Here is a 13498-nt window from a genome sequence, read left to right as displayed (position 1 = left end):
TTAGAGATGGCACAATACCACTTTTTATGTCCGATACCGATAACCATATCATAAATGATGATAAATTTGGAAATCTGCTGATACCGATATAAATCCAATATAGCGTATTTTATAATGAATAAACATTTTTTTATATCTTGCTGCATTTTGTACAAGTTGCTACTCAAAGTTTAAAAAAAAACAAGCGAAACTAACTATTCTGTTATACCTTTATGCAAAAAATACACTACACCCAAAATATTTCATAGTTCAGCAATACTGATCAATCTATTAAACTTAAACCTGCACCATCCTCCGTATTCTGTTTTTTTATTCAGTTTTTAGTGGCTATATTAAGCAACCTAACTAATAGGGTTGCAAATTCCCAGGAAAAAAAAGGGGAACCATCCTCCCCACCCTCAACCTCATAATGCTTAACTGACGTAATTGTCTTTAATTTAATGCACATGTAAAAAAAAAAAAAATTATGCACAGAAATCAGTACTTTTTCTACAATAATTACATAGATTCAACATCTTTCTTCAACAGAATTGTAGACTACATAGATGGTATCTTTCCAAAGGAAAAAGTACTATAGCTTACTAGGGTATATTAGACTTAATAGTTACTATATACAGTAATGGACTTCTATACATTGTACATCAGATAAAAACTTTGGTTGTAAGATCCAGATATGTATTTAATAAAAGCTACACATGAGAATAAGAAAGAAAAGTATGTCTTTGTACCGCCTTTTCCCTGTTCATGCCCTATCGGCCCCCCTGGCTACACTTTGCTAGATCCGCCCCTGCACAGTTACCAGCCATCAGAAAAGCTGATCAGCTGATCATTGATCAGCTCCATGATTGACACGTAGTGCTCCGACGTGCTAAGGTTTTGAGCTCGGTTTCGCCGTGTCGCAAGTTTTGTGAGGTGCTTTTGTGATATTTAATGGATCGGATAACATTTTTTATTTCTCTCCGATATCCGATCTAGTAATTTAGGTCAGTATCTCTCTAATTATTATAATACTTTTGTTACTATTATAGTTTTTGTAGCACATTAAACTGAGCTAAGTGTTATAATGTAAGCAATAAAAGATAACTGGACGTTGGCAAAGATGCTCTTTATTTCAGGCGATGTTCAGGATTAAAATGGTGGTGGGAAAGACTTTCATTGTGACCTTTGTGGAAAAACTTTCAGTCATCAAAAGACCCTAAAAATACATCAACATAGACACACTGCAGACAAAATGAACTACTGCAAAGAATGTGAGAAAGGCTTCCCCAGACCAAAGGACTTAAAACAGCATGAACTCATTCACAGTGGGGTTAAAAAGCATGTCTGTGATCAGTGTGGGTCATCCTTCACCACTGCAAGTCAGCTCAAAAGACACAAACATGTCCACACAGGAGAGAAACCATACAGGTTTAGACACTGTGACAAAAGCTTCTCACAAACAAGACCAAACGACACATCTGTCTCCTCCCCGTCTGAGCTCGCCACAATATGTTTGGCTATACCCTCTATTTTTGGTAATTCCACGCATTAAGAGGCCCTAATGCCCGTGTCTCAATCTCGCGTCTCATAATGAAGTGAAGAAATATTTTTAAAAATAATTTGAAGGCAATAAGAGTGTTACAAGCATAGTGCTAAAGAATGTAGCCTCATGGGGCAGGGATAGCTCAGTAGGTAAAGTGGTCGCCCCATGATCGGAAGGTCGGCGGTTCGAATCCACTTAACGGCTACCCTGAGGTACCCCTGAGCAAGGTACCGTCCCTACACACTGCTCCCCGGGCGCCTGCTTAGTGGGCTGCCCACTGCTTCACTGAGTGAATGGGTCAAATGCAGAGAAAAACAAGTAATTTCCCCATGGGGATCAATAAAGTATCCATTATTATTATTATCATTATTATTAGTCCGTGCTGCAGGGAGAATGGACTGCCATACCCGTGATGTGTCTGTGAGCGAGGAGGGAGAAAAAGGAGAAAAGTACGAGTTGTCATAGAGCAGAAACAGGAGCTGGAAGCATGTAAATACAATAATAATCACTGCAGCCAAAAGCCCAGTTGTAAGTACGTTATTAAGACTCGACTGTACGCTGTGTTCGTGTTTTCCTCTGAAACAATAAGTTCCGTTGGAGCAGCCTTTCAATGCCTCTCTCTGTCTCTGGATAGCAAACTTGACCCAGACAACAAAGTTCTGTAATCTGTAGTGGAATACATTTTAAAAGTAACCTTCCCAACACTGTTAATAGACCTCTCTGCATTGAATCATACTTGTTATTAATCTCTGTCTGTCTTTTCTCCTGTCTTCCTTCCCTCACCCCAACCGGTTGTGCCAGATGGCCGCCACTTCCTGGTTATTTGAGAGTTCTGCTTTCCTGTTAAAAGGGAGATTTTCCTGCCGTTTTCATCAGATTCCACCACACTGCATTTTTGCAGGAAATGCAACTTTTTATATTTTTTATTTAACATTTAATTAACAATATATATATTTGGATTTAAACTAGAACAAGACTTGGTATTATTTAAATGGTATGCTTATGTCTCTGACATTACCCCCAAAAAACTGGACTCATGTCTTAAAAGTTGGTCTGCTAAAGGATTGCCTATATTTGATAGCTTGATTAAAGATGGAAATTTTATTAGTGTTGATACATTGAAACAAAAATACAATCTGGAAAGACAGGATTTATGACGATATTTGTTAATAAGACACTATATAAAGAGGACAATTAGAGTGGTGTCGGACACTAATGTAGATTTGATAGCAATGCTCAAAAAGGCATATAGTGGTGACGTCAACAAAAAACACATTTCCTGTTTGTATACGTTCTTTACAAATAAGATGGGAGAAGGAGGGAGGTGTGTGCATAACACAGGATGAACTGAAATGCACTAGCTCACAAAGATGGAGGGAATTTGGATGGAAATTTTGATTAGGTTCTTTATCACCTCTTACCAAAAGACTCATTATGATGGGAACCCCCCATATGCTGGAGAAAATATGGACACAGACGAGTACATCTCTGACATTTGCAGGCAGAATTTTAAACCTTGGGTGAAACGTGCTCAATGCAGTTCTTAAGCATGCATGCAAATGTTCATTAGTCAGCTGTGAGCGAGTTTTCCCCATTCATCTTTAAATGCCAGATTTTCACTTCAGGAAGCACACAGCCCTACTCCACTGACGACTTGCTGTTGGCCAACACCCTCAATGACTTTTACTGCTGGTTTGATGAGACATCGAGCAGCTTTCACACCTCAAACGAGACACTTTGGTCACTCATCCTCCCACCTTCCCCACTCCCCCCACAACAGAGCCATCAACGCTATCAAAGACTTCACCCACAGGAGCCCCCTTCTCACTTCACACCTATGAGGATTTCACACCACCTTCTCCCACTACAACCCTTCATATTCATGAAGCAGAAGTGAGGACGCAGTTTAACCCTTTAGACCTACTAAATAACCAATTTAATTCAATTCAATTGTAAGGTCTTTATATCAAGCTCTGCTGTGTTCAAGCTATTAATTACTGCGCGCAGGAGAGCCAAAACACACATCAAACATTAAAGTTCAGTTATCCCAGCTTTAACCTTGGGATGCCTCAGCTTCTCCTTTATATCCCCCACACTCAACTCTCTGCATCAGGAAGCTCCTGGCACTGGTCACCCTGGGAGTTTCGTCCTTCTACGCCCCAACAGTTAGCAGATAACATAGTGAAGCATCGCCAAGCAGTTTTCACAAGGTCAAGCTGACACAAAATTTGACTCTGACTTTAAACACTGGTCACTTCAGGTGTTGCTCTGATATACAGGAAATGACATCACGGCTCAAACTCTTTGTCAGTAAACCATTTCTTTATTTAACATGTAAAATTTTGGTTTAACTGTTGCAAGATTTCATTACACAAACAAGCTGAAAAAAAACTGCAGAACACATGGATCAATGCATTCAATAAAAATATAACAGGAAACAGATTTCTTAATCAAACTGCTGGAACAAAGCTAACCACTCAACACAAACACTACAGTAGAACAGTTTAGAAAGCTTAAAATGTAACGAGAGGCACATTTTCATTCATAGGTGTCTAATCAGATCTTTACAGAAGACTCCACCTGAACTCTGTGGAGCCTGATCTCAAGGGTTTAAGTCTGACCCTGAAACCAGAAGAGGATCTTTCTGTCTCTTCAGATTCACTGTGATCCAGAGATGGGAGTGATTTCCGTCCTGCATCACGCTGATGTTTGCACAGAGGAGATAATTTAGTAAATGTTTTTGAACATTGGTAACAGTAAAACAGTTCCTTCATAATCATTATGCAAATTTTTACTCTGTGAATGGTACTCATGGCCATTGACCAGTGGTTGTTGATCAATGGTCATAAGAATTTGCATATTAATGATGAAGAAACTGACCTCACAGCCCATTGGTTCATTCATTGGGCTGGTTTCAGTCGTTATGCAAATGTACTGTTTACAAGATTAACTTAAAAGCGGGAATCAAGACGTAACAGTTTATTTGTAACATGGAATCGTTTGTGAGTGGAGTATGAACTGAGATTACTCAAACTCTTTCACAGATGAAGTTCTCTTTCATGCGTCTGCGTTCATGCTTAGTATGATCACATGATTGCGAAAAGGTTTTGTCACAGTGTCTGCACTTGTATGGTTTCTCTCATGTGTGGACTCGTTTATGCTTTTCAAGCTGACGTGCACTGATGAAGGATGACCTACACTGATCGCAGACATGCTTTTTAACGCCACTGTGAGTGAGTTCATATTGTTTGAAGTGCTTTGAAGTGGTGAAGCCTCTCCTGCATTCTTTACAGTAGTTCATTTCGTCTCCAGTGTGTCTACGTTGATGTATTTTCAGAGTCCTTCAATGACTTCATGTTTTTCCACAAAGGTCACAACAAAAGTCTTTCCCATAGCGATGACAGGGTTGAGAACTTGATCCATCTGTGTTGCTCTGCTTCTAAACAAAGACACAAAGACAGTGTAAGTCAGTCCGTCAACATTTTTATCCTGAACGTCGCCTGAAATAAAGAGCATCTCTGCCAAAGTCCAATTACATTTTACTGATTACATTATCACACTCAGCTCAATTTAATGTGCTATAAAAACGATAAGAGTAAAAACATTAAATTAATACTAGTTTAATGCTACAATAACAGTAATACAATTCTCAAACACTATCCCTAAAAACCTGTGATCAGAGTCTGAATAATCATTCAGAGCTGCCTTTCCATGCAGTAGAATTGCTAACATGCTAACACAATTTGATGAGCAGAGTTGTTTCAAACAGTCGGGCTGACAAGATAAACATAAAAATACATACCTCACAGTAACTGCACTTGTAGAGTCTTTCTGGTGTGGATCTGTTGGTGTCGTCTCAGAGAATGTGGAGATTTAAAAGTCTTCTCACACAGGTCACATTTATAAGGGCTCTCCTCAGAGTGGGTAAACATGTGACATCGTAACTCTGTGTTTGTAGCAAAGTGTTTGCCACACTGATCACAACTGTACACATCATGTCTGGTGTGAATGCGTAGGTGTGTATTTCGCCTCCCTATCCGGCTGAAAGTTTTTCCACAAATGTCACAGCTGTATGCCTTAATTCCAGAGTGGGTAACTAGATGACTCTGTAAGCTGCTACTGTGAGTAAAAGCTCTGCCACACTGATCACAGCTGTACGCTTTAACTCCACTGTGGATCAGTTGGTGTGTTTTTAAGCTTCCAGAATGGGTAAAACACTTTCCACACTCGTCACAGCTGAATGGTTTCTCTCCACTGTGGATGAGTTGGTGTATTTTTAAGCTTCCAGACTTGCTAAAAGACTTTCCACACTCGTCACAGCTGAATGGTCTCTCTCCAGTGTGGATCAGTTGGTGTGCTTTTAAGTTTCCAGAGTGGGTAAAAGACTTTCCACACTCATCACAGCTGAACGGTCTCTCTCCAGTGTGGATCAGTTGGTGTGCTTTTAAGCTTCCAGAGTGGGTAAAAGACTTTCCACACTCATCACAGCTGAATGGTCTCTCTCCAGTGTGGATCAGTTGGTGTGTTTTTAAGCTTCCAGAGTGGGTAAAAGACTTTCCACACTCATCACAGCTGAACGGTCTCTCTCCAGTGTGGATCAGTTGGTGTGCTTTTAAGTTTCCAGAGTGGGTAAAAGACTTTCCACACTCATCACAGCTGAATGGTCTCTCTCCAGTGTGGATGAGTTGGTGTGCTTTTAAGTTTCCAGAGTGGGTAAAAGACTTTCCACACTCATCACAGCTGTACGCTTTAAGTCCACTGTGGATGAGATGGTGTCTTTTTAGGGCTTTCTTCCAGGAAAAAGACTTTCCACACTCGTCACAGCTGAACGGTCTCTCTCTGGTGTGAATGACCTGATGCATTTTTAGGGAAGCTTTCACAGTAATGTCTTTCCCAAACTCGTCACAGTATTTTTTTCTTCCACTTCTTTCTTCAACGAATTTGTTGGGCTCCTGAGAGCGCTGACTTCTCGATCCACGTTGGTCCTGCAGTGACAGAGATACAAACAGAGGCAGTGAGTTGTGGGAAATACATTATTCTAACCGGCCTTTTATTAGTGGTATTTTGTGACCTTTTATTAAATAAGTAGTTATACTTATTTTCATACACACATTGCAAATGTGCTCATGAGAGTTGGTATTCAGTCTTTTGAGGGTCAATGCAAACACACTTACAGACACAGATAAATAATAGACTTGTTTCTAGGGCAAAGGTGAGAGACATTTGGCCTCCAAAGTGCCTGTACGCCTGCTCAGAGAGATTAGCACAGGATATATATATATATATATATATATATATATATATATATATAGTGATCAGTGAGATGCTTGGCTACAAGTTGAACAGCCACAAGGGGTAGTACCCTCCATGGAGAAGGAGGCTAGAGGGTAAGATCAAAGTAGCACGGAGCGAGTTTAGCCAACTAACGGAGTTGCAGAAAGGTGCAACAAAGAAGGTGCATAAGAAATACAGCAAGCTGTCCATACCTGAGGCCTTGGAAACTGCCAAGCAAAGACTCACAGCCTTGGCCAGCCGCTTGAGGAGGTACACCAGAGAGATAGAGGGCAGGAGAATAAACCAGCTGTTCTCCACAGAACCAGCAAAGGTGTACTCTCAGTGGCAAGGGAACAATAATAATAAGAGAACAGCACCCCAAAGGCTAGAGACGGAGCAATACTGGAAGAGCATATGGGAGAAGGACGCAACCCATAACGGCAATGCTCAGTGGCTATTGGATCTGAGGGCAGACCACAGCGACCTCCCTGAACAGGGTCCAGTAACCATCACAGTGGCAGATATCCAAGAAAGGGTCCCTAGTATGAAGAGTTGGACAGCACCAGGGCCCGACATGGTTCACGCCTACTGGCTGAAGAAGCTGACTGCACTCCACGAGCGTCTGGCAGCACAAATGAACCAGCTGCTAGTTAACGAGAGACACTCGGAATGGCTAACCGAAGGTCGGACGGTCCTGATCCCCAAGGACCCCAAGAAGGGACTGGTCCCCTCCAACTACCGACCAATAACCTGCCTCAGTATTACATGGAAGCTCCTGTCAGGCATTATATCGGCTAAGGTGAACAGGCACATGGGTCAATACATGAGTGGGACACAGAAAGGAATTGGCAAGAATACCAGAGGCGCAAAACACCAGCTACTGGTAGACAGAACAGTCAGCCGAGACTGCAAGACCAGACTGACCAACCTGTGCACTGCCTGGATTGATTACAATCAATCAATCAATCAATCAATCTTTATTTATAAAGCACTTTTCATACAAAAAATGTAGCACAAAGTGCTTTACATAGTTAAAAGCAGCCCACCCCACCCTCCAACTCACTCCCCACACTCTCATTAACATAAATGATGTGAATACACACATAGGCTGGGCACACAGCAGGAGGGAGGCAAAGGAGCCCCCCAGCCAGGCTGAGAGGACCCCCAGAGACCCAGCAGCCACGGTCGATCACAGCCCCGGTGCAGAGAGCCCCCTCCGAGGAAACACTGGAGATATGCCACAATAGGCTATATACAGGGTAAAATGATAAAATAAATAAGAACGGGATACAATATAAATATACATATAAATAGAGTAAGAAGATTAAAAAATGAATAAGAATAAAATCAATAAATATTAGGTAAAGCCTAAATTAATAATAGAATAACAGGATAGAATAAATAAGCATAAAATAAATAAACGCTAAGTAAAAGCTAAATTAAAAAGGTGGGTCTTGAGCCTGTTCTTAAAAACATGTACGTTCTCTGCGGCCCTGAGCTCCTCCGGCAGGCTGTTCCACAGACGAGGACCATACCACTGAAAAGCTGCCTCTCCGTGAGTATGTGTCCTGACTTTAGGGACAATCAAAAGGCCAATACCAGAGGACCTCAGGGTCCGCGAGGGTTCATATGGTAAAAGCAGATCTGAGAGATAAGAAGGCCCAAGACCATTAAGACATTTAAAAACCAATAAAAGAACTTTAAAATCGATCCTGAAACACACGGGGAGCCAATGCAGCGATTCTAAAACCGGTGTAATGTGGGCCCGCCCTCTGGTCTTCGTCAGCACGCGAGCTGCCGAGTTGTAAAGTTGAAATATTCTTCTTAGGAAGACCAGAGAGCAAGAAGGCCTATGACTCAATGCCCCACAGCTGGATACTGGAATGCCTAGAATTGTACAAGATCAATGGGACCCTAAGAGCCTTCATCAGGAACTCAATGGGGATGTGGCGTACAACACTAGAGGCCAACTCCAAGCCCATAGCACAAGTCACCATCAAGTGCGGGATCTACCAAGGAGATGCTCTGTCCCCACTGCTGTTCTGCATAGGCCTGAACCCCCTCAGTGAGATCATTAACAAGACTGGCTACGGATACCGACTACGGAACGGAGCAGTTGTCAGCCACCTCCTGTACATGGATGACATCAAGCTGTATGCCAAGAGTGAACGAGACATCGATTCACTGATCCACACTACCAGGCTATACAGCAATGACATTGGAATGTCGTTCGGACTGGGGAAGTGTAGTCGGATGGTAACAAAGAGAGGGAAGGTAGTCAGAACTGAGGGGATTGAACTACCAGAAGGCAACATTGCAGACATAGAGGACAGTTACAAGTACCTGGGGATCCCGCAGGCGAATGGGAACCATGAAGAGGCCGCTAGAAAAGCTGCAACCACCAAGTACCTGCAGAGGGTCAGGCAAGTCCTGAGGAGTCAGCTGAATGGTAAGAACAAGATCCGGGCCATCAACACGTACGCCCTGCCCGTGATCAGGTACCCTGCTGGGGTAATAGGCTGGCCAAAGGAGGAGATAGAAGCCACTGACATAAAGACAAGAAAGCTCCTTACCATGCATGGAGGGTTTCACCCCAAGTCCAGCACCCTGAGGCTGTACGCTAAGCGGAAGGAAGGGGGCCGGGGACTGGTGAGTGTCAGCACCACAGTCCAGGATGAGACAACGAACATCCAAGAATACATTGGGAAGATGGCCCCAACTGACCGAGTGCTCAGTGAATACCTCAGGCAGCAGAAACCCAAGAAAGAGGAAGGAGACGAGGAACCATCATGGAAGGACAGGCCCCTGCACGGTATGTACCACCGGCAGATAGAGGAGGTGGCTGATATCCAGAAATCCTACCAGTGGCTGGACAAAGCTGGACTGAAAGACAGCACAGAGGCACTAATCATGGCAGCACAAGAACAAGCTCTGAGTACAAGATCCATAGAGGCTGGGGTCTATCACACCAGGCAAGACCCCAGGTGCAGGCTGTGTAAAGATGCCCCAGAGACAATCCAGCACATAACAGCAGGGTGCAAGATGCTAGCAGGCAAGGCATACATGGAACGCCATAACCAAGTGGCCGGCATAGTGTACAGGAACATCTGTGCCGAGTATAACCTGGAAGTCCCGAGGTCAAAATGGGAGACGCCCCCAAGGGTGGTGGAGAATGACCGAGCTAAGATCCTGTGGGACTTCCAGATACAGACGGACAAAATGGTGGTGGCTAACCAACCGGACATAGTGGTGGTAGACAAACAGAAGAAGACGGCCGTAGTGATCGATGTAGCGGTTCCCAATGACAGCAATATCAGGAAGAAGGAACACGAGAAGCTGGAGAAATACCAAGGGCTCAGAGAAGAGCTCGAGAGGATGTGGAGGGTGAAGGTAACGGTGGTCCCCGTGGTAATCGGAGCACTAGGTGCGGTGACTCCCAAGCTAGGCGAGTGGCTCCAGCAGATCCCGGGAACAACATCGGAGATCTCTGTCCAGAAGAGCGCAGTCCTGGGAACAGCTAAGATACTGCGCAGGACCCTCAAGCTCCCAGGCCTCTGGTAGAGGACCTGAGCTTGAAGGATAAACCGCCCGCAGGGGCGTGCTGGGTGTTTTTTCTTTTATACATACATATATATATACACATATATATACATATACACATACATATACATATATATACATACACATATATACAAACACACACACACACACAGCTTCAAACGACGTGTCGTCTATTAAATTAGTCGTTGATGATTTTGATTGTTGACGTAATCGAGACTAGTTGACTAATCGTGGCAGCCCTAAGATATATATATCAATATTTTTCAATACACGTGTCCATATTTATGTCTCCAGATTGTTTGTATAGTGAGCGTTTAAGACTGTACTCTTGGTAGAGTTTTTATTTTTGCTGCTTTTGTCTTACACTGTCAAATAAACACAGATTTGCAGCGCTTGTATGTGTGTGCAAAAGCAAATGTGCCAGGCCTCAAAGACAATGGATGCTTTGCACAACAAAAGCAGGATGTGAATCGAGCATATGACCTGTACAAATCTCAGCAGGGGTGATTACAGTTTTTTCTGATTGCTTAAACCCTAACTGTGATTCCTGTAGCACAATCTCTAAAACTATTCAGACTTATAGCAAAACCACTCACTGAGTTTGCAAAACTAAAAGCACAAAAACTGCTTTGCACTCAGTTTGCAATTTTGTAACACACACTTTGCAAAACTGTAGGCACAATTCACTGCACAACACTCAATTACCAAATTTCCAACACACTCCTAGCAAAAGTATACACATGTATGGCTATCATTAACACTAATTTGCCAACTGTCTGGCACACTTTCACATGTGAAAACTTTTTTAGATAATTAGTTCACTTTGCAATCAGCCTAAGCACTATAATACAGGTAAGCTGTGTGTGCGGAGTACAATGGTGGGAGCAGAAAGAGTGAGAAGTAGAGGAGGCCGAGGAAGAGGACGTGGAGGTGAAGAAGTAGGATGAAGAGGACGACAAGGACAAGGAGGAGCGGAGAGGAAGGGTAGGAAGAGTAAGAAATAGAATTGCTGATAACATCAGAGCTACAATAGTGGACCATGTAATCAACCGTGGAATGACCCTGAGGGTCGGTTAGTACAGTCACTTCGCACAAAGATTTGTAGCACTGCCATATGCCAGTGAGAAACACACCAATACCATTGATGTAAAAATACTGAAATTGTTACTTTAAAGAATTGCTAGATGACCAGATGCTGGGGGCAGAGGAAGCATGTTCACTGCAGACCAAGTAACCCATATAGTCATTATGGCGATTGCAAATAATCCTATACTTGGAAATAAACACTTGTGTTTGTTTTGATGTGTTTGAATAAACACCAGTACTTGAAGTTTGGATCCCTCTATGCTTATGGATCTATGACAGAAGTATGAGCTCAAACTGACATAGCCTACCTTGTGCACAGAGAAAGCAAAAGCCAGAAGTGTTTTGTATTCATACCATCAGTGTGCAGTTGGCGCATTGTGTGCTTAGTAGATGATGGCTTGTGTGTACTGTTTGATACGGAAACACCATTTTTACGAAGGTGTGAAGAGTTAATCTAGCTGTGTTTGCTTTTGCAAGAGAACTACAATGTTTTGATTACTGGGTGACAGGTTTTCTTATTTGTGTGAAGAGTTTTGCAAAATTAGCCAATAGTTACAAAAAATGTGCTTAAGCATACAAAAAAAACTGTAACACCTCGGGACTTTCACCAGAAAATAAAAAAGTCAGTAATTCTAGTAGGTGTTGGGTTCAGGGGATTTCTGCAAATTTGCGCAGGGTTAGTAAATCTAGTGTTGAAGTTAGCTCGGTGCTTACCTTTAGATGAGCCCACAAACCGAGAGAAACTCCGTGATGAAGCTGGAACTCTTTCCAAACACAGGAAACAGATCAGGGAGCAGAGACCCACGTGGTTCACGCTGATCTCAGCTACGATCCAGGAGACAAGGATGGGCGGATCGATGCAGATATCGATCCAGACGTTGGTAGTGGTTTTTGATCGATACGTTAGTTTGTTTCTCTCCTGTAGATTCACTTCTTTACTCGCTGTGGATGTAAAAACAGCTCTGTCTGTGTGAACACCTCTTCTTATGCGGCAGACGCACTTTGCTCCGCCCCCTTCTTCCTGCCCTGCTGGGATTTGTTACTTTGCCGTCACGTGACTCAGATGTGCTCAGAAGACGCATTTGGACTGCAGAGAGTGAGAAAGAGGAGCAACATGTGGAGATATTTTATGACTGTAATTTAAAATGCTGGAGAACAGATGGAAGGCGTGTCAAGCCACAGGGGACCACAACAAGCTGTAGAGTTCAGCTTATTTTTTCACACCTCAGTTAAATGCTTTGACTGAAGTCTCACTGCACACACTCAAACTTAGTGTTTGTGTACACCTTGGTCATTATAACCTGACACTGATCAGTGCTGCTCTGACGATCACACTCACATCCATGTAATCATTTAACTGGGCTGATCTGGATTTACTGCACAATGCTGAATGTGTCCTTACAGTACAGGGAATAACTCTCTCTGTGTTCCTGTAGAGAAACTCTGGGTTTGTGTGCTGATGAGCATCACTCACAGTAAGATACAAAGGCTCACTCATACCTTTCCACACGTGACAAATTCAAAAAGATGCTGAAACCTTTAGAACATCATAAACTACACATTGTTGTCCTCTTTTAGGATGGAAAAGCTTTCAGATTTATTTACTCTTAAAAGGATAAAATATGTTTTTAAGAATTTTGCATTCAAGACGAGAATGTTTAAATAAGTCATGTAAATGAGAATTTCAAAGTTGGTGGCTGCAGTATATACAAATTGGTGTATCTCAAAAATAAAACTATGAAGACACTCAAAATTAATTTGGAAACTGTTTTATGCAACTTTTTTACATTTCCAATTTTGAGGGATGAACCTCTGAAATTTCTTTAACTAGAAATTTGTGTAAAAATAAACATTTGGGATATAATGGTTGTATTGATGTATAGCAACTTGAAATACTCCCAGAAATGGCACTACAACATGTAAAAATATAACGATAAGCTCAGGCAGACTTGGTTCTGTGGTAGGTCTAAAGGGTTAAACTGCTTCCTCACATCTGCTTCATGAATATGAAGGGTTGTAGTGGGAGAAGGTGGTGTGAAATCCTCATAGCTGTGG

The 13498-nt window shown here is 42.4% G+C and overlaps 2 protein-coding genes across 3 annotated transcripts in view; one reads left to right on the top strand and one right to left on the bottom strand.

Annotated features, from left to right (window-relative positions):
• Positions 1-13498, top strand: part of LOC308385722 (uncharacterized protein) — a 93336-nt gene that overhangs the window by 15381 nt on the left and 64457 nt on the right. The gene's annotated exons all lie outside the window — the stretch shown is intronic.
• On the bottom strand, positions 3874-12867 carry LOC308385726 (uncharacterized protein). 2 transcript variants are annotated; one of them, XM_080864858.1, is made up of 4 exons: positions 12783-12867; positions 12158-12530; positions 5325-6507; positions 3874-4961 (listed from the first exon to the last, which is right to left on the bottom strand). In XM_080864858.1, exon 3 carries the CDS (start codon positions 6382-6384, stop codon positions 5326-5328), a length of 1059 nt encoding a protein of 352 aa, XP_080720984.1. In that variant the 5' UTR covers positions 6385-6507; positions 12158-12530; positions 12783-12867; the 3' UTR covers positions 3874-4961; position 5325. The 2 variants fall into 2 exon arrangements, with proteins under 2 accessions (XP_080720984.1, XP_080720983.1); XM_080864857.1 differs by lacking the exon at positions 12783-12867 and having other exon boundaries at positions 12158-12692.

This window comes from Rhamphochromis sp. 'chilingali' (assembly GCF_963969265.1).
Source record: "Rhamphochromis sp. 'chilingali' genome assembly, chromosome: 18".
NCBI lineage: Eukaryota > Metazoa > Chordata > Actinopteri > Cichliformes > Cichlidae > Rhamphochromis > Rhamphochromis sp. 'chilingali'.
The sequence above is the reverse complement of the archived record's forward strand: the minus strand, read 5'-3'. Positions and strand labels throughout refer to the sequence as shown.

Excerpts from the sequence above, each read along its gene's own strand:
- LOC308385726 (XM_080864858.1), bottom strand. The coding sequence starts at position 6,384 with ATGCATCAGGTCATTCACACCAGAGAGAGACCGTTCAGCTGTGACGAG.